At 35.0% G+C, this 26,892-nt stretch overlaps 2 protein-coding genes across 4 annotated transcripts in view; one reads left to right on the forward strand and one right to left on the reverse strand.

The window, feature by feature from the left end:
* INSL6 (insulin like 6) overlaps positions 1-26,892 on the forward strand; it is a 197,100-nt gene that overhangs the window by 103,857 nt on the left and 66,351 nt on the right. The window lies entirely within an intron of this gene.
* The window catches only part of JAK2 (Janus kinase 2), a 145,320-nt gene that overhangs the window by 44,855 nt on the left and 73,573 nt on the right, over positions 1-26,892 (reverse strand). For all 3 annotated transcript variants that reach the window (XM_055350620.2, XM_004047770.5, XM_063696426.1), the window contains 11 exons: positions 18,268-18,425; positions 16,521-16,632; positions 14,115-14,301; positions 13,268-13,395; positions 10,694-10,828; positions 9,529-9,616; positions 5,729-5,856; positions 4,861-4,999; positions 2,931-3,082; positions 2,628-2,778; positions 1,458-1,594 (listed from right to left, as the gene is read on the reverse strand). In XM_055350620.2, the coding sequence (XP_055206595.2) occupies positions 1,458-1,594; positions 2,628-2,778; positions 2,931-3,082; positions 4,861-4,999; positions 5,729-5,856; positions 9,529-9,616; positions 10,694-10,828; positions 13,268-13,395; positions 14,115-14,301; positions 16,521-16,632; positions 18,268-18,425 (1,515 nt within the window). The remainder of the gene's footprint in view (positions 1-1,457; positions 1,595-2,627; positions 2,779-2,930; positions 3,083-4,860; positions 5,000-5,728; positions 5,857-9,528; positions 9,617-10,693; positions 10,829-13,267; positions 13,396-14,114; positions 14,302-16,520; positions 16,633-18,267; positions 18,426-26,892) is intronic.

The raw sequence follows: 26,892 nt of genomic DNA on the forward strand, positions 1-26,892 counted from the left end.
TTCCCTGGTCTTACTTATAATATGTAGGTTATACATGACTGTGTGACGTTTTAATAGACAGAGTCTCTGCTAGTGAATATGGCACAGTCAAAATCCTAGACCCTAAGCAATAAGATTAATTCTCCCTGAGATAACTAAAGGCAGAAAGGCAGGTAGAAAAGCTTATGTATTCCTTTCTGTATTTCACTGAATCACTTAACAATGAACTCCTGCTACCAAGGAACAGTCTCTTGGTCAAGTCAATTTGAATAATACTGCCTAATTCATCTTCCTCTTGAAGATGTTCCATGCATATTACATGTTAAAGCCTCTGAAAAGTTCTTCAGTTATAGGGAAAAGAAAGAGAGATCAGTGTGTTACTGTGTCTATGTAGAAAAGGAAGACATAAGAAATTCCATTTTGATCCGTACCCTGAACAATTGCTTTGCCCTGAGATGCTGTTAATCTGTAACTTTGCCCCAACCTGAAGCTCACAAAAATATGTGTTGTATGGAATCAAGGTTTAAGGCTAGGGCTGTGTAGGATGTGCCTTGTTAACAAAATGTGTACAGGCAGTATGCTTGGTAAAAGTCATCGCCATTCTCCAGTCTCAATAAACCAGGGGCACAATGCACTGTGGAAAGCCGCAGGGACCTCTGCCCTGGAAAGCCGGGTATTGTCCAAGGTTTCTCCCCATGTGATAGTCTGAAATATGGCCTCGTGGGATGGGAAAGACCTGACCGTCCCCCAGCCCAACATCCGTGAAGGGTCTGTGCTGGGGAGGATTAGTAAAAGAGGAAGGCCACTGTCTCCTGCCTGCCCCTGGGAACTGAATGTCTCGGTATAAAACCCAATTATACATTTGTTCATTTGGAGAAAAACTGCCGTGTGGCGGGAGGCGAGACATGTTGGCAGCAATGCTGCTTTATTATTCTTTACTCCACTGAGATGTTTGGGTGGAGAGAAGCATAAATCTGGCCTATGTGCACATCCAGGCATAGTACCTTCCCTTGAACTTATTTGTGACACAGATTCCTTTCCTCACATGTTTTCTTGCTGACCTTCTCCCCACTATCACCCTGCTCTCCTGCCGCATTCCTCTTGCTGAGATAGTGAAAACAGTAATAAATACTGAGGAAACTCAGAGACCAGTGCCAGTGCGGGTCCTCCATATGCTGCGCACTGGTCCCCTGGGCCCACTTTTCTTTCTCTATACTTTTGTCTCTGTGTCTTATTTCTTTTCTCAGTCTCTGGTCCCACCTGACGAGAATTACCCACAGGTGTGGAGGGGCTGGCCCCCTTCATTCAGTAAAGATAGCTGTTTATTTAACACAGCATTTGTCCAACATCTGACAACCAAACCTTTTCTTTCTACAAGCACTCCTTAAAATGATGTAGAAAGTGAACTTTAGAAACGCTCTTAAGTTTTTCCTAAATGAAATGATTATACTCTATTTGAAAAAATTCTGACAATTTACCTTGCCAAGTTGCTGTAGAAATTTCAAATGTCTCTCTTCAAACTGTGTAGGATCCCGGTCTTCAAAGGCACCAGAAAACCCTAGGGCACCTATCCTCATATTTGGTAACATGTCATTTTCTGTTAATAGTTCATAATCTGGAGAAATAAAGAATATTATCACCTTAAATTAGCAAATAACATTCTCTGGACTAAACTGATATACATTCAAGTTGACCAAAATAATCATGAGTTAAAAATACTAAATGATACAGGGAAACTCAAATAGTTTCGATTATATTAATGGGAGCCTTTAATCATTACCCATAATCTGACAGGCCTTCAAGAGAGACTTTGCAAAGGATAAATTTTTGTTTTCCAAAATAAGAAGTTTTAATATTCATAAAGTAAGGTAATATACTGATACTTATTGTGAGAAAGGTGAGTAGTACTGGGGTAGAAAGCACCTATAGGTCAAACATGCATTTCAGCTCAGTATTTTGAAAAAGGAGAGAACAAAGCAAAACAAATACAGCTCATGTTTAGAAAATCAATCAATTATAAAATATGAGAAATGTTAAAGAGAATTGTTTTTTAAAAGTCAATTTAAGCAAAAAAAAAAAATACTATAATTTACAACTCATTAAATGGAAAACTAAAATTAGGTTACTGAAAGAAAAGGTCTTTTTGGCCGGGAGCGGTGGCTCAAGCCTGTAATCCCAGCACTTTGGGAGGCCGAGGCGGGCGGATCACAAGATCAGGAGATCGAGACCATCCTGGCTAACACGGTGAAACCCCGTCTCTACTAAAAATACAAAAAATTAGCCGGGTATGGTGGTGGGCGCCTGTAGTCCCAGCTACTCGGGAGGCTGAGGCAGGAGAATGGCGTGAACCTGGGAGGTGGAGCTTGCAGTGAGCCGAGATCGCGCCACTGCACTCCAGCCTGGGCGACAGAGTAAGACTCCGTCTCAAAAAAAAAAAAAGAAAAGGTCTTTTTATAAAAATGAAAATAATTCTCAGTCAAGGAGATTAGAATATGTATAAAGCATGAAAAGCCATATGAACATAAGAAATTAAGAGGGCCCAAATGACATCAAGAAAATGTTTTAAAGGAATTAAAAATTAGTAATGATTCATTAAATACAATAAAGATAGAAAGCTGGAAAATCAATAAGATCTTTCAAATACATACCTGGAGTAAACAAACTGTTAAGATCTCGTATGATGGCTCTGAAAGAAGGCCTGAAATCTGGTTCATAATCCATACAATTATTTATAAGGTTTGCTAATTCTGCCCACTTTGGTGCAGGAAGCTGATGCCTATCTTCATAAAATTGTAGCTTCTATAATTAAAGAACCACAAACTGAGAATAAATTGTGTAATGCCACACCAACCTTCTTTTTAAAATTAGATGGGCTAAAAAATACAAATCATGTGAAAGAAATATGAAAGTTCAGAGATAGAGTAATTCTAACTTAGTCTATATAAACTTACTCTTTGAGAATCCAGAGCACTTAGAGGTTTATCTCCTCCACTGCAGATTTCCCACAAAGTGGTACCAAAACTCCATTTGTCTGTTGCCAAATTTAAATTTTTAGGATTTTCAATGCATTCAGGTGGTACCCATGGTATTCTCTCCTGAAGAACTTTTAAATGATACGAACAGAGTAGGGTTAAATAATTCACAAGTAAACCAATCTTTTATATGTAAATAGCTTTAAAGTTCAAATCATTTGAATAATCGGGCCTATTTTCTTTATTTTGGAGGGGGTGGATGTGCACATGCACATGACTGCATAAGCTTAAGAGCCAGAAGGGACCTTCAAGATCATCTAATTCAATATTTCATCTTTAACAATGACAACATGGAGACATATGATTGAGTAATCTGCCCAAAGCCACACAATTTGTTAGCAGCAGAGACAGAATTAGAATCCTGTACAGTGAGTTCTGAATCAACTAATCTTTCCATTAAACCGTAGTGTCTCAACTGGCATACCATTTTCTCAACCTCTTTCCATTAGTTTTACCTTCAAAAAAAAAATTTTTTTTTGAGACAGGGTGTCACTGTGTCACTCAGGCTAGAGTGCAATGGCACGATTGCAGCTCACTATGCTTTGACCTCTTGGGCTTAAGTGATCCACCCAAGCGCTTTAGGAAGCAATCAGCCTCCCAAAGCATTGGAATTACAGGCATGAGCCACTGCGCCTGGCCAAATCTTTTTTTTTATATAGTTTATCCTAAAATTGCCCCATGATACTTTTTGGTATTTCTTCATAATGCGTAAGTAGTAAAGGTAATGTTACATCATTCAGAGATGTTCTAATGATTTAATAGCCATGGCAATTCCCACTTGCAGATAAAAAAAAACCCAAGGACCAACAAGCATTTATGGCAGATGGATGGCTAAATTGCACCAAAATATTCTAGATATATGGAATTGATATAGGTGGGCTCTGCTCAAATCATGGAATTTCTCAAGTAAAGTTTCTGTGGTCTTTGATTCCACCAGAAAGACTGTATTCAAGAAAGGAAGAAGCAATATAACCCTACTTTCTGGTATTCTGACATAGACAGACAGACAAATAGATTGATTGACAAATACCTTCACCATATGAATACATTTTTTTCCATCTTCACTTCCCATTCCAAAGGATAAAATTTCCCAGGATACCAGATGTAAGACCCTGTAAGAATTTTCTGCCATACTCCATACTCCTGTACTACTGCCCAGTTATCACTGTCTTCACTGTCAGATAAGTCATTAAGTTTAAGTACTATTAGCTTAAATAGGACACATCAGTGCACAAAAATTGATCAATTTAGAATCTAAATTTAGAACATCCAATTAGAGAAATTATCTAAGATAACAAAATTCAGTTATAATTATCTAGACCCAAAAAACCCCTCTCAACTATCTGACTGAAATTTGTATTTTTAACCCACTGTGTTAAGTAGTAAAGATGAACAAACACAAATGAAAGTTTTTTTAAGGTTTTAAAAAGTCAGAATTAGATGGATAATTAAACTAATTTCTTCACAGAGGATAGAAAAAAATCCTAAAATTTCAGGCTAAATTTTTATTTAGTGACGAGGAGAAAAGAATATTTAGAAAATTTACTTGTGGCTCAAGGAATATTACAAAACTTCATACTAAAAATGGATAAAATCCTATCCTTCATACATAATTAGAGATTAAAACTGTTTTTAAAAAATCACCTCACAGTCCATGGTTATATGCTTATAAGAAAGAAAAATAGAGACTAAGATTTAACTAACAATTTAAATTGCTAAAAGTGATAATTTTATTATTAATCAGGAACATACAAATTAAATGGAATTCAAGGAAAATTAACAACATGCCCTTTACACCACTGCCCAAGTAAAGCTTAGTAACATTATATACAATCCCTCTAGAACTTACTGTCCTTTGGCAAAACTGTAATACTAATGCCAGGATCACTAAGTTTGATGAAAGGAGGATTTCCTGTCTTCCTGTCTTCTTCTCTGATAAGCAGAATATTTTTGGCACATACATTCCCATGAATAAGGGTGTTTTCTTCCTATTAGAGTTAAACGCACATATATTCAAATATCAATCCACAAGTACTGGAGCATTTAGTATGTTCAAGCCCCCAAAACAGATTTAAAGAAGAAAAATATAAGATAGTATAATAATTTGGAGGCATGCATTGAGAAAAAAGGAAATTTATGACTCCTATGCTTCCTGTTTTACATTTTAAATAACACAATAATCTATGCTTGTGATGAAATGAATAAATTAAAACTACCAATGCCATTTCACATGAGTTCTAAGGCTGAGATGGTTTGTGTTTCTGGATGGGAGCTGACATTAAGAAATACTACTTCAGTTCTGCAGCAGGACGGACATAGGTGCACCCTGAGGGGTCTGATGACTGGCAGTCCCCCTGGTATTCTTCTCTGTCAACATCGCTTTCTCATGGACCATAATGTACAATGGCCCAAAAATACAGAAGCACATACTTCTGCATAATTTTTGGTTGAATTTTCTAAATCCAAAAGACACAACATACAGATTGTCTATTAGTAGTTCTAAGATATTGATGGGATGACAAAACTTTTTTTTCAAAAGTGATTTTACATACATAAACATATGCCTAAAGTAGTCTCTTTTTATCACCTAACACAGACTATTTTACATGAATTGGCATCCAATTACAGATTTATTTTTTGTTTCCAGGTAAAGATAATTTGTATATTGTTTTATAAAATAAAATAGTATCTTTTGATAAAAAGGTTGTACTACTTACTAGAAAATGCATGGCCCATGCCAACTGTTTAGCAACTTCAAGTTTCCATAATATATTTATACAATTTTTATTCTTTTTCAGATATGTATCTAGTGATCCAAATTTTACAAACTCCTGAACCAGAATATCTGCATTAAAATATAAGTAATAATAATAAGGCTTAAGTATAAATATAATTAAATATATGTAATTTAAATCTTTATAGTTATACTTACATGTGACTATTATAGGTAAAGAAATTAAATTAGCAAAACTCACAACTTTAAAGAAAACTTAATGGATACACAGCATTATATTTTTGGTTTTTAGTTTCCTTACAACAGCAAGAGTAGGAGTCTAAACAATTATATATTATTATATATAACATAAATGTATAATATATAATATACCAGCACACCTTTATATATTAGTACTGAATTATGGCTGGTTTTTAAAAATAAATGAAAATTTCTCACTTAATTTCTCTTCCACATAACTTTTTAGACATTCAAACCTTCCTGAAGTTCTTCTACACACAAAAATTACTAACAATGTCTATAGTATTATAGACATAAAGGAGAATTTGAGTTCTAGCTCCATTTAATCTTTTAATTCTGCAAAAAATACAGAAATGTTTTGCACTGCTTTATCTTTAAAACTTTTTTTAAAAAAAATAATATAAAACATATTTTGCCAGAAAAACAAGTGTTGGCTTCCAAAAACAATCCTGGATTCCTTCGTGGTCCACAGGAGCCTCTCAGATACCTCCATATAACAGGTTCCAAACCACTGCTTTTGAAAAGACTATCAATTTTCAAAGATATGAAAAAATGTCATACAAGTGTAGATGTGTATTTAATCTGCATTACTAGTGGAAAATGGGGAATTACATAAACAATTTTCTTGAATGTAAACTTTGTGAGGCACTAAAATAAAGGCATACCTCGAAGATATTACCAGTTTGGTTTTAGACTACCATAATAAAGCAAGTCATGAATTTCTTGGTATCCCAATGCATATAAAACTTGTATATACACTATAATGGAGTCTATTTAGTGTGCAACAGCGTTATATCTTTAAAAAAAACAAAGAATATATCTTTTTAAAAATACTTTATTGCCAAAAAAGGTGCTAATGATAATCTGAGCCTTCAGAAAGTTGTAATCTTTTTGCCTGATGTTAATCGCTGCTGACTGATCATGGTGGTGGCTGCTTAAAGTTCAGGTGGCTGTGGCAGTTTCTTAAAATAAGACAACAATGAAATTCACTGAAGACTCTTCCTTTCATGAAAGATTTCTCTGTAGCATGCAATGCTGTTTGATAGCCTTCTACCCACAGTAGAACTTTACAGGGTCAGTCCTCTCAAACCCTGCAATTGCTTGATCAATCAAGTTTACGTAAAATTCCAAACCCTTTGTTGTCATTTCACAATGTTCACAGCATCATCACTAGGAGTAGATTCCATCTTAAGAAACCACTTTCTCTGCTTATCCATAAGAAGCAACTCCTCCTTCTTTCAGGGCTTATCGTGAGATTGTAGCAATTGAGTCACATCTTCAAGCTCCACTTCTTAGTTCTCTGTTTCCACCATCTCTGCAGTGACTTCCTTCATTAAAGTACCATATCCCTCAAAGTCATCCAGGAGGGTTAGAATGAACTTTTTCCAAATTCCTATTAATGCTGCCATTTTCATCTCCTTCCATGAACCATGAATGCTATTCCTGGCATCTAGAATGGTGAATCCTTTCCATAAGTTTTTCTACTTACTTTATCCAGATCCACCAGAGGAATCACTATCTATGGCAGCTTAGCCTTACAAAATGTATTTCTTAGATAATAAGACTTGAAAGTTGAAATAACTCCTTGATCCATGGGCTACAGAATGGATGTTGTGTCACCAGACCTGAAAATAACATGAATATCCTTGTACATCTCCATCAGAGCTCTTGGGTGACCAGGTGCATTGTCAATGATCAGTAATACTTTGAAAGCAATCTTTTTTTCTGAGCAGATCTCAACAATGGGCTTAAAATAGTCAATAAACCATGCTATAAACAGATGTGCTGTCATCTAGGCTTTCTTGTTCCATGTATAGAGCACAGGCAGAGTAGACTTAGCATAATTTGCAGAGCCCTGGGATTTTTGGAATGGTAAATGAGCACTGGTTTGAATTTCAAATCACCAATGGCATTGGCCCTTAGCAAGAGGGTCAGCCTGTCCTTCGAAGTTTGAAGGCAAGCACTGACTTCTCCTCTCTAGCTGTGGACGTCCTAGATGGCATATTCTTCCAACAGAAGGCTGTTTTGTTTACATTTGAAAATCTGTTTGTTAGTGTCACCATCTTCATCAATGGTCCTTGCTAGATCTTCTGGATAACTTGCTGTAGCTTCCACATCAGCATTTGCTGCTTCACCTTGCACTTATGCTGTGGACATGGCTTCTTTTCTTAAACCTCATGAACCAACCTCTGCTAGCTTCCAACTTTTCTTCTGCAGCTTCCTCACCTCTCTCAGCCTTCATAGAATTGAAGAGCATTAAGATCTTGCTCTAGATTGGGCTTTGGCTCAAGGGAATGTTGTGACTGGTTTGATCTTCTATCTAGAACTTTCTCTGTATCATCAATAAGACTGTTTCACTTTCTTGTAATTTATGTGCTCACAGGAGTAGCACTTTCAGTTTCCTTCAAGGACTTTTCCTTTGGATTCATAACTTGCCTTTTTAGTGCAAGAGGCCTAGCTTTCAGCTTGTCTTGGCTTTCAGCATGCCTTCCTCTCTAAGCCATCTTCATCAATGGTCTTTGCTAGATCTTCTGGATAACTGCTGCAGCTTCCACATCAGCATTTGCTGCTTCATTTCTAGCTTTCCATTTAAAGTGAGAGACGGGTGAATCTTCCTTTCACTTGAACATTTAAAGACCATTGTGTGATTATTAAATGGCCTAATTTTAATATTGTCTCAGGGAATAGGGAGGCCCCAGGAGAGGGAGAGAGACAGAGAAATGGCTCATTGATGGAGCAGTCAGAGCACACACTGCATTTATCTATGAAGTTTGCCTTCTTATATTCTCTCTGTTTGGGACACCCCAGAATAATTACAATACTAGCATTAAAGATTACCGATCACAGATCACCATATGATTTTTTAAAGTTTGAAATGTTGCTAGAATTACCAAAATATGACACAGAGACATGAAATGAGCACATGCTGTTGGGAAAATGTTGCTGACAGAGTTGCTAGACACTGGGTTGCCATAAACCTTCAATATGTAAACAATACAATATCTAAGAAGCACAATAAATCAAGGTGCAATAAAATGAGGCATGCCTGTATAGTATTAAAGCATGGGGTACGATTTATACTTTTAGTAGTTTCTGTGAACACCTAAATTTAGCCAAAAAATATATCTAGTATCATATCAACATAATTTCTGTCAGTTCCATTAAAAATTAAGTGTATCATTTATATGCTTTGTCTTCATAATTCCAGATAAGTTTGTACTGAAAAGGCCAGTTATTCCAATGTTATGTTGAACCTGCCATAATCTCTTTTGCTATCATGAACACAAAATATTTTATAGACATTTGTTTACTATAATACTCTATTGTTTGGGCATTGTAACCTTCTACTTTTAACTTCATTGCTTTCCTTTTTCACAAGATATAACTGAACAGTCCTACAGTGTTTTCAGTTTCAAAAATACTTAACTCCTGTTAAATTATAGTTTACACTGACACCTAGCTGTGATCCTGAAACTGAATTTTCTATATAAACAAAAACAGATGCTCTGAGAAAGGCATTAGAAAGCCTGTAGTTTTACTTACTCTCGTCTCCACAGACACATACTCCATAATTTAAAACCAAATGCTTGTGAGAAAGCTTGCTCATCATACTTGCTGCTTCAAAGAAAGACTAAGGAAAAAAAAAGTACAAAGAATTGTTGTTTGACTGTTGTCCATAAATACTCAGTTCAGAAAATTCTCTCTGCCATAATAAAGATGCACTTTCTCCTACTTTCAGCATGACTATAGATGAGGATACAATGTGCTTTGGTCCCTTTATATGGACCTGCAACTGCGATCAACGTTCTGAGGAAACCCCTGTGTAAGCCTGGAATATGGAGATCAAAGTGAGAGAGAGCAAGAGTGGTGCAGGAATCATGAATAATGCCAGTCAAACAGGCTTGACCCATAACACCTGAAATAGAGGACAGAAGTACAACTAGAGGTAGATGTCAGAGATAGATATAGGAAACTGAGGTAGATGGATGTAGCCTTTAAATAACACTTGCTAAAGAATTAAGAATGTGCAGATAAAATATCACGACATCTGTGTCAGGATACTAGCATAGTTTTAACATCACTCTAATTCAACTAAACTTTGACTAGAACCCCTGGGTATGATTAGTGAATCACAATCACCAATACTGTGGTATTCTGGATTAGAACAACTCTTTGGCTTGAACTTTTCACATCATCTTCTAACACCCACTAACACCCTTTAAGATATTGTAAGTATCATATCTTGCTATGTTCAGAGCTCTGGCAACTGGCCACGGGGTCTGCCAGCTAGCATCTCTGGATGATGCCCAGAGGCATCTAGATTTCACTAAGCATGTTCCTTAGTACAGTGCCTTTGAAACTTGGTTTTTTGTTTTTTTTTAAATAAATGTAATTGTAGAGGAGCCTCTGTGTAACCCATAAAGCTCTGGGGAGCCAAGTTTGAAAATCAAGGCCACAGTATATGCAGAAATGTAATAACACTCCTAACATAATGCTAAACATAATTAGTTTGGAATTAATTTTTTTAATCCGGTAATTTTCAAACCCTGTAATTCTATAGCCCCACAAGAATGTATCCTCAGAAAAGTCCTTGACACATTTAAAAATTACAATTTTGAAAAGCTGCACACATGAGTACGTTGTATGCATATGAGAGCACATCTTTAAACAGCATAAACTACATGAATGATATGAAGAACATACACACCTCTGAATAGTTTCTGTGTGCTTTATCCAGAACTTTTAAAAGAACTTCTGTTTCATGCAGTTGACCGTAGTCTCCTACTTCTCTTCGTACGCCTTTAAAAATCTTTGTAAAAGTGCCTTGGCCAAGGCTTTCATTCTTCAAGAGAAAAAGGTAAAAGAAAAGAATGAGTAAAGATGGAGAACGAAGCAGGAACAAGAAAATACATTCAATGAGGAAGAATTTTTTTAAATCCATAAGCAAGTATTTTCCTTAGAATCTAAATCCAGATTTAAGACTCCAAATTAATGCTTTTATTCTGCTTCCTTAAATAGTAATAAGAGACAGAAAACAAGGATTAATGAATTAAGTGTATTTTGGCTCTACTCGGTTTTGAAATCTCCTGAATGGGCTATAATTGTCACTTTTTAAAAATAGAGTCAGTGTTTACCTACATTTGCTTACATGAGAATCATTTTCTTTGCCTTTCCTACTAGCACACTAGAGAATGTGGTCTGCAGAGGCAGAATATCTGACCTTCTCTTATTACCACTTGTATGACCTTGTACAGGCTATTTAATCTCTGTGCTGCAGCTGTCTTGGTTTCTTCATCTGAAAAATGAGAATAATAACTATTTTCCCATAGGATTGTTATGATCAATAAGTGAATAAATATGTAAAAGCACTTAGCACAGTCCATGACACATAGTAAATGTGCATTACGTATCAGCTATTACTACTAATACTAGTATTTCTTGCATATCTTTACAAAGTAATTGTTGAAAGCCTGCACTCTGCAGTAAGGCTGCTTGTGTCCAAATCCAAGGTCTACTATTTATTAGATTTGTAATGTTAGTCAAGTTACCTGGCCACTCTGTTTCCTGTTACTCACGTGAAGATTCTTGTCTTTACCATTCTGGCTAATTCTATCTATTGTCTCCTTATAGAGCTCAGATATCAGTTGGGTCTTTCTCATTTTGCCTTCCATGCCACTTAATCCCTCTTTCATATAATCCATTTATTTCTCCCTAACTGCTGCATTCTTAATTTCTTCAGATCTGTCTTGAGGTTCACTACATCTCTCTTCAGCTATAAGTAATTTACTTTTCATCCTGTATATTCTGTTTTAATGTCAATGAGGATATTTATCATTTCTGTGCCTTTTTCCTGACATCTTTTTTGTTTGTTAAAACAATGTCTTGTTATTTCTCCGTGGTTTCAATTCCTTTTCTATCTTTAAACATGTATATGTATTTTATAGTCTGTATCTGAAAATTCTGTGATAGGAAGTTCCTGGAGTTCTAATTTTGATGTTTGTTGGTCTACTGACTCTTAATTAATCCTGCATTATTTCCTTGTATGTTTCTAAATTTTCTGTTAAAAGCTTATGTTTGGAATGCTTTTATCTATGAGAATTATGGTTTGCCTAGGTTAAGAGTATGTGGTTCCGAAAAGATTTTTTTGTTTCTTCCAAGCACCACACAATATTAGGAGAGTACCACTTTTAATTTAGGATTTCTTAGTCTATGTAGGTAGTATAATGAAGCCCAAATTCAAAAGCTTATGATGACAAATTCTTAGGAGAGACTCCTTTTCCTCACTAGAAGCGCAGTTAAAAATGACAATATTCCTTTTCTTCTCTGCTTGCTAGTGGGTGAATTTTTCACATTCTATATATTGTTTTACTGAGGATGTATTTACTTAAGTGTCCTGGTTTTATTCAGGGATAGTCTCACTTTTAACTCGTGGCCTTGCACAGGTCTGAGACCTGGCCCTTTTAAATTGCTCTTAAATCTTAACCCCCTTGATAAATGTGGCTGATCATCAACCCTCACCACCTGACTGCCAGATTATCAGATCTTATGTACTACAGTTGACCCTTGAACAGCATGGGTTTGGACTGCACAGGTCCATTTATATGTGGGTTTTTTTCAATAAATCCAGTGGGCCCTCTGTACTGGCAAGGCGGGTTCTGCATCTGCAAGGAAACTCAGTTGGAAAATATAGTATTTCTGCACTCCAGCCTGGGTGACACAGCAAGTCCTGCTCTAATAAATAAATAAATAATTTTAAAAAATAATTAGTTATTTAAAAAAAGAAATACAGTGTTCATAGGATGCAAAACCCATGTATATAGAGGGCCAACTTTTCATATCCACAGGTTCCACTTAAGTATCCTCAGATTTTGGTATCCATGGGTAGTCCTGGAACCAATCCCTCATGGACACTGAGAGATGGCTGGATTTTTTTCTCAGTTTCTTCTTTATTTTTAACCCCTTGAATTTCCCTTACTTTCTTGAGAACTTGAGAGTTGCGATATAGGTCTTTGTAGATTTTTAATTTTTAATTTGAGATTTGTGAAGAATCATTTTTAAATTTCCAAAAAGAAAATTAAGATTCCATTCTTAGGATAATTAAGATAATTAATTTTGCTAACATCTAACACAAGGTTGGTATATTTTTCATAAGAAAAATATTTAAATCACAACTAAATTTGTATATAACAAAATAATTCCAATGTCACATGAATGTAAATCAAGAAAACAGATGTTGTTTTAAAAGGACAAAAAAGACAGTAATGAGTATCTAATGACTTACAAATATCAAATCTTCATTTCTGATTTTGTGAAACACCATTTGGTTCATATGAGTAGGCCTCTGTAATGTTGGTGAGGTTGGTACATCAGAAACACCATTCGTTCTGAAGACTAGAAGGTTTGATTTATCTGAAAAAATAAAATACATATATATCACTTCAAAATACACTGAAAGTATGAATTGCTCCAAAGAGGAGTAAAATGAAATGTGTTCTATGTATAAGAAATGCTTAATAAGTCCTAATTGTTCTTTTTTTATAATAGAAAATTATTTTAGGGGTCAACTCATTGAACTTTGATATTTCTTCTTAGTTACTTCATACATTCAAAATTATAATCACTTCCTTAACTAATGTAATTTGGATTTTGATGTATTCCTGCCAGTTATTTCATTAATTCAAAATTATAGTAACTTCCTTAACTCATACAATTTTTCAGGAATTTTAATAATTTTTAATGGTAAGGCTCATTATTTCAAGGAATTTCCAACTTTACTATCTTTATTTTTAAAATACAGAAATTAAAATCCTCGAAGTATATGAAAATTTTTACTTAAAACAACATAAGAATTTAGTAGTGAGATCTTCCAGTTCAATAAATGACATCATGCCACACAATTATTATGTTTAAAATCTCATTTTAGAATAATTGAACTTCAAGTCACTTCTAGACCACCAAAACCAAAGTAAACAATCTTATTTGATGATGCTTGTACAATAGAATAAGATAAAATTAATTTTAGAGCTGCTTCTTTCATATATCCTTTGAAATCAATGTACTGAAGATACTTCACGCCACATAAACAATCCATGACCAGTAATTTAAAAATAACTAGAAAATTATCTTACCTTTTGGCTTTGGGGGACAGCATTTAGTAAACTGGAAAATTATATTGTCTGAGCGAACCGTTTCCATCTGGTAACAATTCAAAAGATCTTTAAGACTGCTGAAGTTCTTCTTTGTCCCACTGAGGTTGTACTCTTCATTCTCATTTTTTGTAATCAAACAGTGTTTATATTCAATGACATTTTCTCGCTGTATAAGTTTAATTATAAAGAAAGGGAGGGATAGTCACAATGGACATCACAGTGATTATTGTGACAAAATGATTCACAAGAACAAGCAACAGAATAAACATTTGAACCATGAATCCGATGTAGTGCCAGTATAGTGATAGAAGTACTTAGTTCCTCAAAAGGGCAATTTACAATTTCTCAGTCTACAAAAGTGGTTTAAAAGTTGATTTTATGAAAAAGCATGTAAGAAGGCAATGATAATAGCAACAATAATACCATCCTTAATAGTTTTCCATCATTTATAAGATAAAGCCTAAAACAAATGTAGCATATAGAGCCTTCCATGAGCTGGTTTCTGCCTCCATCTCCAATCTCAGCTCCTGCCGCTGCCAACATACAACCTACGTTCCAGCCATATTAAATGACTTAAATCATTTCAAGCAAATGCCATGCTGCTTCATGCCTTGATAACTCTTCATGCTATCTCTCTACCTAAGAATGTATACCCACTTCTTCTGAGCAATGAACCTTTATTCATTCATCAAAACTCAGTTCAAGTACCACTGTTTCTAAGAGGTCCTCTCTAATGCTCACCTCTTTGCACAAGCAAAGGTGAACATACAGCCATTCCACTGCACCACCATTGTATTTGTATAATTATCTTTAATATTATATTTTTAATATTTTGCAGTTTTTAAATATTTGTCTTATGCACTATATTATGAACTTGTTCACCTATTTTTAAGGTGCATTTTGTAAACATATTCATTCTACTCAGAAACATTTATATAAAATCTACCAATACCTCAAGGTCAGTCAGGTTCTTCCTATGCCAAATAACCTTTCTTGTTTTTTGTTTTTTGTTTTTTTTTGAGACGGTGTCTCGCTCTGTCGCCAGGCTGGAGTGCAGTGGCAAAATCTTGGCTCACTGCAACCTCCACCTCCCGGGTTCAAGTGCTTCTCCTGCCTCAGCCTCCCGAGTAGCTGGGACTACAGGTGCGCACCACCATGCCCAGCTAATTTTTGTAATTTTGGTAGAGACAGGGTTTCACCATTTCACCACATTGGCCAGGATGGTCTCAATCTCTTGACCTTGTGATCCACCCGCCTTGGCCTCCCAAAGTGCTGGTATTACAGGCGTGAGCCACCACACCCGGCCGCCCTTTCTTAATAATTGTAAACCTGTCTGTTACTGTCTATATTTGCCTATGCTAGATAATTACAATGTTCGATTTAGAATTTTTTGTATATTTGAAAATTTTTGTTTGTCCAGTAGATAAGTTTCCTGAAGGTAGGGCTGTAGCATAAACTCTGTAATACATAGCTCTCATATTAGGCTTGGCACATACAGTGAACATAATAATATATATATATATATATTTGAATTGATACTTGAATATAATGTACTATTATCTGTTATAGTAAGAGGATACTTTGAAATTAGGATAGATTACCAGTTTTACACAAAGGTAAAGTGATGGCATAACCTCCCTTCTGTAAGTAATCTACCCTCTACATATGCCAAATATAAGTTGCATTTTATAAAAATTAAAATAATTGAATAACAAAATTCTTATTTTTCTCTGTTTTAAAAAAGCAAGATAAATTTGGAAGCTTCTATAGTTTCTTAGGATTTATACCATGAAATTGCCTCATAAGTGATAGTATATAATTATAGATGAGATCCAAAATGATCTGTATTAACAGTGGGGTTTCATTGCAGTTTTACCTTTAAAACATGCATTGTAGACCACTATTCTTAATATTAGAAAATCATCAGTTAAAAGTGCTTTAATGTTTCTATTTGTTTGTTATTGACCTATTTTTCTCTAATTCTGTTTCCTCTAATTCTGCAACCACTGAATAAACAGAAAATTTGCTTCCGATTTATTTTGTTCTACATGATGTGGCAAAGGTTTCCAGTTTTGCGAAACAAAGAAACATCAAGACACTTGATGAAATACCTTTTAACACACTGGTAACACCAAAACATCAGAAAATAAAATAAATGCAAAATAAAAAGATAGACATTATAAATTATTTTATATTTTTATATAAACCCTGGGAATTATATCTTGTTTATTTGTACAGAATCTCTGAGGAAATTAAGCATTATACTAGTTATCATATCCAAAGCTATAATTCTCAGTATTAAAAACGAAATATGGTAAATAAATATGGAGAGGAAATTAAATGAACTAAATAAAGTGTTACCACTAGTAAGTGTGACATACTAACCTCGACAGCAAAAGTCAAAAAATATTTATTAAAGTCCTTAGGACTGCATCGAAGTACATACAGTCCAGTCTGATTACCTGCTTTCTTCAGTTTACTAATGGCAAAATCCATCCTAAAGGTAAAGAAGAAGCAATTTGAATAATATATCAAGCACCATAATATTATGACCAAGTGTCATCTAAAACAATCAAAAGTCAAATCTAAAACTGTCAGAATTGTCTCCTCTACTTTATATGTTTAGCAATAATCTTTCAAAGGAAAAAATCAAAGTACCAAGCTATTTTGCAGTAAGTTCAAACCACTTCAAGGGACAATTATATAGCTTTAAAAACCAATAAAAGGTATTTATAAGACAAAATCACAAAGAACAATTTGTTCATTTGATTTTTCTGCCTGCTGATTACAAAGTTAATATTTTTAAAACCATACTCTCAGAAACCTTCATTTAACTATAAAGATAATATATCAGAAAATACTTATATCTCTACTACCATAGCAGTTACTGACATAAAAATCTGAATGCATGATTTTATTATTCAGTATGATAACAAAGTCTAAGAGAAGAACCATGGCAACTGACAAACACTACTGATTTTTAAAATTTTCTATGTTTTCTGAAGCTGCACACCCTGAAAGAAAAGCAAAATATAATCTATACAAAAGAAAGAATCATTCTGTTTCACTTATCACCATATTTCTAATATACAAACCAATGCTTGCACATAGTAGTTACTCAGTAAATATAAATAAAAGAATGTTTGAATGAATTTATGGATACATGAATAAAGGCAAGGAGTTTTAAAAATATTAAACATGTAAATTACAGACATAAAGTTCAAGTAGTACAACTTTTTCATAGCAACAATATTCATTACTAAATAAATATTAAGCATAGACTAAATCAACTCTTTATATTACCCAAGATGTATTTTCTCAAATATTTAGGGGTAGGTTAAATGCAAAGAACATAATATGCTCATGATCCCAGATTTTCCCTTTGCTCAAGTTATTCAAATCTGTTGTCAACATAAACCACATCCTAGCTAAGAGATCATTAGGACTTAAGCTAAATAGATGTTATGCATGATAGCTAGCTTTACCCAGTATTAAAGTAAGGATCTACAACTGTGTGAGCCAATGTGATAGTTACTAGCCACATGTAGCTATTTAAATGTAAAGAAATTAAAATTAAATTAAAATTCAGTTCCTCGGTTGCATTAGCCACATCTCAAATGCTAAACAGCCACATGTAGCTAGTGGCTACTGTGTTACACAGCAGATATAGAATATTTTCATCGCTGCAGGAAGTTCTACATAGCACTAGTCTAGAAATGTGGACATCATATATATCTTGTGTTTGAACCTTTCAGTAGAAGGAGATGGACTATCCAAACATAAAGAATTTTCAAATTTTGCACTGTGGCTTCCTTGAAGTATTTTAAAATTAATAAAACATAAATTGGAGATCTTTCTTTTTTAGTAACATGCAGGAGTGAATCACACATAGGCATGATTAACAAATGTTAAACTTGTACAACTTATAAATATTATAGATTGGGATACAGATGGTAAATTATACACTAAATAATTCTAATTATTATGTAATCTGATTGCAAATAGCCTTTTGTTTAAAAAAAACTTGTCAAATTATTTTTTTCTAAACATACATGTATCACTCTGTTAAATCTTCTTTGTAAATATAGCATTTACTTTTCTAAAAATTTACTTTTAAGTCTGTATTACTCACGAAATTGGGCCATGACAGTTGCTTTGTATATTTTCAAGCACTGTTGGAGGTGCTACTTCTTTACAGAGGTAATGATGTGCATCTGCAGTTAATCTATAATATCCATCAATTAATGACACGAAAGACAAAGCTTCCCTTAATGAGCTAAGTTCAATTTCCTAAGCAGAGAAAAGAAAAAGAAATAGCACCTTTTAGAAAGTCAACTCCATGTTAAATATTGAAAATTTTCTTCATTCTATGTTTTTAGAGTAATTCGTCTAAATACAATTTTCTTCTAAATTGCTCATATCTTTTATGGCTCAGTACTCAATATGAATTACAAATTCTCATGTCTGATATTTAAGATCCTCCTAAATACAGATTATCATACCTTCCCAGTTATAGTTCACTCTATAACCATCATTTTACTTCATTTTCCAATGTCCTTCTTAGACTAATATACCAGTTATCTCAGCTAGAAATCTATTTAATATGATATAAAAGTTGACATTAGAAATCATGAGCATTTCTTTTTTTCTTTTTTTTTTTTTGAGAGTCTTGCTCCATCGCCCAGGCTGAAGTGCACTGGCACAATCTTGGCTCACTGCAACCTCCACCTCCCAGGCTCAAGCGATCCACCCACCTCACCCTCATGAGTAGCTGGGATTACAGGCATATGCCACCATGCCCAGCTAATTTTTGTATTTTTAGTAAAGACAGGTTCTCGCCATGTTGGCCAGGCTGGTCTCCAACTCCTGACCTCAAGTGATCCACCCACCTCAGTCTCCCAAAGTGTTGGGGTTACAGGCGTGAACCACGGCATCAGCCCTACATACCAATTATATACTGCTAAAGTATTCATGCTACAAACTAAAATGTTAGGATATGTAGCTATGCTATGATTTTTTTTTGTCCCCCGTGGCCCCCGCCCCCCTCCACCCCCCCCCTCCCCCGTCAGAGTCTTGCTCTGTCGCCCAGGCTGGAGTGCAATGGCGCGATCTCGGCTCACTGCAACTTCTGCCTCCTGGGTTCAAGCGATTCTCCTGTCTCAGTCTCCCAAAAAGCTGGGATTACAGGCACATGCCAAGACGCCCGGCTAATTTTTGTATTTTTAGTAGAGACAGAGTTTCAACATGTTGGCCAGGCTGGTGTCAAACTCCTGACCTAATGATCCACCCGCCTTGGCCTCCCAAAGTGCTGGGATTACACGCGTGAGTCACCATGCCCGGCCTGATTGTATCTTAATACATATGTGAGCATATAGTCAGCCAAAAATGCAGCATGTTACTTAAATGGGAAAATATATAGACGTATTATATTTTTACATACAAAAAGTCAGTTATATAATGAAAAAAGCCCCATTTGTAACAAAGAGGATGCAATATCAATAATTAACAAAAACTTCAAAACACTCTTATACAACTTTTTATTTAAATATATAGAAGATTAACCATGGTAGGAAAATTCAATATCATAAAAATGTAAAAATCCTCTCTAAATTAATTTTCTAATTTGTCTCAATCACATTAAAAATACCAACAAATACCAGTGGCTGTACCTAGAAAAACAGGGCAAACATGAGATTTAGAAAATCAGATCCAATATAAGAGAGATGAAAACATAGTTACCAGGATAAGAAAGGAATGACCAAAAATTACAGCTGACAAAATAATAGCTGTACCCAGAAAACTTCCAGTCCACACTACAAAGTAAGATGCTATGATCGAAGAGGTACTTCTCCAGAAAAGAAGTAAAAATGCTATCATATATGACAGGTTTGATTATGTGAAATTTTGTATTGAGAAGTCCACTACTTTACAGAGTTCTTGTAGAAAATGAAAATAAAGCTAGATACAAAGGAAAAATCATAAAGCAATAATTAACTCCTGGAAAAAGTTATATAAGAATGAAAATGTGATTACAGCATATTTCTTGGCCCAGCAATGAACAATATTTACATAATCATAAAGAGAACACAGAATAGAGTCCTAAACCAAAAATTATAATAAAGAGACAAGCATGTGACATGTTTGAACTATAAAAGGTATTTAGCTAACACAAATAGCCAAAAAAACAAGTACTATAAAAGGTATCCTAAACAAAATTAAAAGACTTGGAGATTACAAACATGTATAACAAACGAATATACCTAACATACATTGTGGGAATAAAACCTATAAAACAATTAAAAATAAAAAAAGAAAACTAGTCAAAGGACATGAAAAGGCAATCCACAAAAGTATAAATATTAAAGCTGACCTATAAACACATGAGGTATTGCTCAATCTCAGGTTCTAATTAAGGAAATGAAATATAACAGGACAGCATTATTTTGCCCATTGATTTGGCAGAAAAATTAAAAGATTGATAACATCCAGTGTTGGCAAAGGACACAAGAAAACAGGTGTACAGATACATTGGAAACACCTTTTGAGAAGTATTTTAATAATCTATCAAAGTTGTAAATATTCATACCCTTTGAACTAGCAGTTCACTAACTAGTATCCCTCTTATTGATATACAGACACATTTTGTTTTACTGCACTTCCCTTTATTGCTCCTTGCAGATATGACCTTTTTTTTTTTTTTTTTTTACAAATGGAAGGTTTCTGACAAACTTATGTGGAGCAAGTACAAGTCTATCAGTTCAATTTTTCCAGTAGCATATGCTTACTTCCTATGTGTCATGTTTTGGTAATTTTCACAAAATTTAAACTTTATTACTATTATACCTATTACGGTGATTTGTGATCAATGACCTTTGATGAAACTATTGTACAGTTGTCCCTCAGAATACAAGGCGGATTAGTTACAGGACCCCTGCATATACCAAAATCTGAACATATTCAAGTTCTGAAATCAGCCCTGCAGAACCCAAATATGCAAAATGTCAGCCCTACACATATGCAGGTTTCGCATCCTGTGAATACTATACTTTCCATCCATGTTTGGCTGAAAAAAAATTGCATATAAGTGGACCCACACAATTCAAACCTGTGATGTCCAAGGGTCAACTGTAATTGTTTTGGGGCACCACACACTGGGCCTATATAAGATGGTGAACTTAAGTGATAAATTTGTATATGTTCTGACTGCTCCACCGAATAGCTATTTCCCTTTCTTTTTCCCTCTCCTCAGGCCTCCCTATTCCCTCAGACACAACAATAATGAAATTAGGCCAATTAATAATCCTACAGTGACCACTGAGTATTTAAGTGAAAGGAAGATTCACCCATCTCTCACTTTAAATCAAAAGCTAGAAATGATTAAGCTTGGTGAGGAAGGCATGCTGAAAGCCAACACAAGCTGAAAGCTAGGCCTCTTGCACTAAAAAGGCAAGTTATGAATCCAAAGGAAAAGTCCTTGAAGGAAACTGAAAGTGCTACTCCTGTGAGCACATAAATTATAAGAAAGTGAACAGCCTTATTGATGATACAGAGAAAGTTCTAGATAGAAGATCAAACCAGCCATAACATTCCCTTAAGCCAAAGCCTAATCTAGAGCAAGACTCTAATGCTCTTCAATTCTATGAAGGCTGAGAGAGGTGAGGAAGCTGCAGAAGAAAAGCTGGAAGCTAGCAGAGGTTGGTTCATGAGGTTTAAGAAAAGAAGCCATGTCCACAGCATAAGTGCAAGGTGAAGCAGCAAATGCTGATGTGGAAGCTACAGCAAGTTATCCAGAAGATCTAGCAAGGACCATTGATGAAGATGGTGACACTAACAAACAGATTTTCAAATGTAAACAAAACAGCCTTCTGTTGGAAGAATATGCCATCTAGGACTTCCACAGCTAGAGAGGAGAAGTCAGTGCTTGCCTTCAAACTTCAAAGGATAGGCTGACCCTCTTGCTAAGGGCCAATGCCATTGGTGACTTGAAATTCAAACCAGTGCTCATTTACCATTCCAAAAATCCCAGGGCTCTGCGAATTATGCTATGTCTACTCTGCCTGTGCTCTATAAATGGAACAACAAGGCTTGGATGACAGCAATCTATTGTTTATAGCATGGTTTACTGACTATTTTAAGCCCATTGTTAAGATCTGCTCAGAAAAAAAGATTGCTTTCAAAGTATTACTCTCATTGACAATGCACCTGGTCACCCAAGCGCTCTGACAGAGATGTACAAGGATATTCATGTTATTTTCAGGCCTGGTGACACAACATCCATTCTGTAGCCCATGGGTCAAGGAGTAATTTCAACTTTCAAGTCTTATTATCTAAGAAATACATTTTGTAAGGCTAAGCTGCCATAGATAGTGATTCATCTGATGGAGCTGGGTAAATAGAAAAACTTATGGAAAGGATTCACCATTCTTGATGCCAGGAAGAACATCAGTGATTCATGGAAGAAGGTCAAAGTGTTAACATTATCAGGAATTTGGAAGAAGTTGATTCCAACCCTCATGGATGACTTTGAGGGGTTCTAGACTTCAATGGAGGAAGTCACTAGGATGTGGTAGAAATAGCAAGAGAACTAGAATTAGAAGTAGAGCTGAAGATGTGACTGAATTGCTACAATCTCATGATAAAATTTGGACAGATAAGTTGCTTCTTATGCATAAAAAAATGGTTTCTTGAGATGGAATCTAGTCCTGGGTGAAGATGCTGTGAATGTTGTTGAAAAGACAGCAAAGGATTTAGAATAAAGTTTAGTACATAAAGCAGTGGCAGGGTTTGAGAGGACTGACTCATTTTGAAAGAAATTCTACTGTGGGTAAAATGTTACCAAACAATGTCACATGCTACAGAGACAACTTTAACGAAATGAAGAGTCTACTGATGCAGTAAATGTCATTGTTATCTTAAGAAATTGCTTTGGCCAACCCAACCTTAAGCAGCCACCACACTGATCAGTCAGCAGCCATCAACATCAAAATAATACCCTCATAAGCAGAAAGATTATAACTCTCTGGAGGCTCAGATTATCATTAGGACTTTTTAGCAATAAAGTGTTTTAAATTAATTTTTAACACATAATGCTGTTGCACACTTAGTAGACTTGATTATAGTGTAAACATAACTTTTATATGTACTGAGAAACCAAAAAATTTATGTGACTCACTTCACTGCAATATTTGCTTTATTGGAGTGGTCCGGAACTGAACTAGAAATATCTCTGACGTATGCCTATATACGTTTTACAAACATCCTACAAAAGACTTAGAATCTATAGAGACTCTACAAATTGATCAGAAGGGGACAAGTCAACGAAAAATGTGCAAAAGACTGTCACAGGCACTTCATAAGAAGGATATTCAGACGAACAATAAGTAAGTGAAAAAGTATTGAACATCATTACTCACCAGGGCAATGAAAATAAAAACTACAATAGCTACCAGTACACATCCACCAGACAAACTAAGACATTTTTAGACTGACAAAATTAAGAGTTGATGGGGATATGAGACAACTGTAATTTTCATGCATTACTGAAAGAAGAGTGAACTGATAGAACTACAAAAAATTGTTTGGCAGTATACTAAAGCTATCACTATGACTCAATAATCCCATCTCTAGGATATATATATACAAAAAAATGAGTGCATAAGTCCACCAAAAAATATGTATAAGAATATTCATGGTAAATTTATCCCTAAAATCCCCAAACTGAAAGCAACCCAAATGTCCATCAACAGAATACATTTAAAATTTGAGATATACTCAAACAATTCAATACTACCCAGCAATAAAAAGGAATGAACTGACATAGGTAACAACATAAATGAATCTTCAAACATTATACTAACTAAAAGAATCTAGATTTTAAAAGAATACATACAGTATCATTCCATTTATACAACCTTTATTAATAGATAAAACTAAGTGATGGTAGATGATAGGTATCTTAAGTTAGGGGTGGAGGTGAATAAGTGGGAAGATGCATGTGGAAACCTTCTAGGAGTAAGAGAACTATTCTGTTTTTTGAGGTGGGTGTGGCTACAAAGATGTACAAATATGTAAAAATTCATTGAGCTATACACATAAGATTAGTGTGCTTTACTGGGTTCATGTTATATCTCAACAAAAAAGTAAAAAGAAAAATAGGCAACAAAAGTTGAACTAGCTAAAACTGTAAAACATCTGCGCATCAAAGTACACAAGCAACATAGTGAAAAGCAATCTATGGAATGGGAGAAAATATTTGCAAATCATATATTTGAAAAGGGATTAATATCCAGAATACATAAATAATTTCTATAATTCAGCAAAAAAAAAAACCTGATTAAAAAATGAGCAAAGGACTTGAATATATATTTCTTCAAAGAAGATATACAAATGGCAATACATATATGAAAAGACGCTCAGCAACACTAATCATTAGGGAAATGTGAATCAAAATCACAATGAGATACTACTTCACACCCATCAGACGGCTACTATCAGAAAACAGAAAATAACAAGTTTTGATGAGCATGTGGAGAATGTACTCCTGGTAGGAATGTAAAATGGTGCAGCTGCTATGGAAAACAGCATGGTGGCTCCCTAAAAAATTACAAGTAGAATTACCATATGATCCAGCAATTCTACTTCTAGGTATGACATGGTTTGGCTCTGCATCCCCACCCAACTCTCATCTTTAATTGTAATCCCCATGTGTCGAGGGAGGGACATGGTGGGAGGTGACTGAATCATGGGGGTGGTTTCCCCCATGCTGTTCTCATGATAGTGAGGGAGTTCTCATGAGATCTGATGGTTTAAAAGTGGCACTTTCCCCTGGACACTCTCTCTCTTCTGCTGCCATGTAAGACATGGCTTCCTTCCCCTTCACCTTCTGCCATGATTTTAAGTTTCCTGGGCCAGCCATGCCGAACTGCGAGTCAATTAAACCCTCTTTTTAAATAAATTATCCAGTCCCACGTAGTATCTTTATAGCAGTGTGAGAACGGACTAATAGAAGGTATATATCCAAAGGAATTGAAAGCAGAGTCTTCAAGAGATATTTGTACACCCATGTTCACAGCAGCATTACTCACAATTGTCAAAAAGTAAAAAAGTGACCTGAATATTCACTGATGGATGAATGAACAAATGTGGTATATACATGACACAGAATACATACATATATTAAAAATGAAGGAAATTGATACATGCTGTAATACAAATGAACCTTGAGTATATTATACTAACTGAAATAAGCCTGTCACAAAAAGACAGTATTGTTTCAGCCTGCTTTTATGAGGTATCTAGAGTAGTCAAATTCATAGAATAAGAAAGTAGAGGGGCTGGGCACAGTGGCTCACGCCTGTAATCCCAGCACTTTGGGAGGCTGAGGCAGGCGGATCATGAGGTCAGGAGCTCAAGACCAACCTGGCCAACATGGTGAAACCCCGTCTCTACTAAAGATACAAAAATTAGCCAAGCATGGTGGCGTACACCTGTAATCCCAGCTACTCTGGAGGCTGAGGCAGGAAAATTGCTTGAACCCAGGAGGCACAGGTTGCAGTGAGCCAAGATCGCGCCATTGTGCTCCAGCCTGGATGACAGGGCGAGACTCCGTCTCAAAAAAAAAAAAAAAAAAAAAAAAAAAAAAAAAAGAAAGAAAGTAGAATGGTGGTTGCAAGGATTAGGAAGAGGGGGAAATGGTGAGTTTTCATTTAATGGGTGTAGACTTCAATTTTGCAAGATAAAAGAGTTCTGGAAATTGGATGCAAAACTGAATATACTTAACACTACTAAACTGTACACTTAAAAATGGTTAAGATGCTAAATTTTATTTTATATATATTTTACCAAAATTATAAAGAGAAATAAATGCCAGAATGAAGAGGAAAATGATAGTAAAAACAAAATGTTACTAACACATAATACACTGGGAAAATGCAATAATAAGCAAAAATTACTTTCCTATATCCATAAATAATTTGGTAGGAAAATACACAGAGAAAAAGTATTAATAAACAACAGAAAAAGCATAACATATCATGAATAAAATTCAGCAAGAAACATGATGTATCAATATGAATAAAATGATCAAGAATTACTGAAAAACATAAAATAATACTTGTATACAAGGAGAAATACAATGTATCCCTAAAATAGAAAATTTAATATGAGAAAGAAATGTCAACTCTTCCCAATTTGTTGCACAATTCCAACAAAATGTCAGTATAATATTTTTAAGGAGCTTTACGGATACTTAGCAAAGAAGTTAGTGTCACACTTAAGAGCTTAGGTTTTCAAATCATGCATTTGAGTTTCAATAGCCCTACCACTTAACTAACACTGTGCCCTTGGAAAGTTACTTAACTTCTCTGTATTGCAGACTTAAAATTAAGCCAAGTCCAAATACAGTCCCATAGAGAAGTTCTTTGGGTTACTACAGTTTGTTCACATTAAGATCAATAAACTCTCCCAGAAACATTTATTATATATCCACATTGAGGTTGGTAATTGTTAATCATCCTTTTATGCATCCATAAAATATTTATCAAGCTTTTTCTAAACTAGGACCTGAGTACTGTGCAAGGTGTAGGGGGTACAAACACACATAAAAATATGATCCTTACCTTCAAAAGGCTCACAGTCTACTAGGCAGTAGGTGTACTATCATATTTTTATCTAAGAACAGAAAACTATGCTGAATTAAGTGAGTTGCAAGTTAGTTACAATTTTGGTAATATAACCCTGGAACAGCCAGACAGGTAAG

The sequence above is a fragment of the Gorilla gorilla genome, chromosome 13 (genome assembly GCF_029281585.2).
Source record: "Gorilla gorilla gorilla isolate KB3781 chromosome 13, NHGRI_mGorGor1-v2.1_pri, whole genome shotgun sequence".
In the NCBI taxonomy this organism is placed as follows: Eukaryota; Metazoa; Chordata; class Mammalia; order Primates; family Hominidae; genus Gorilla; species Gorilla gorilla.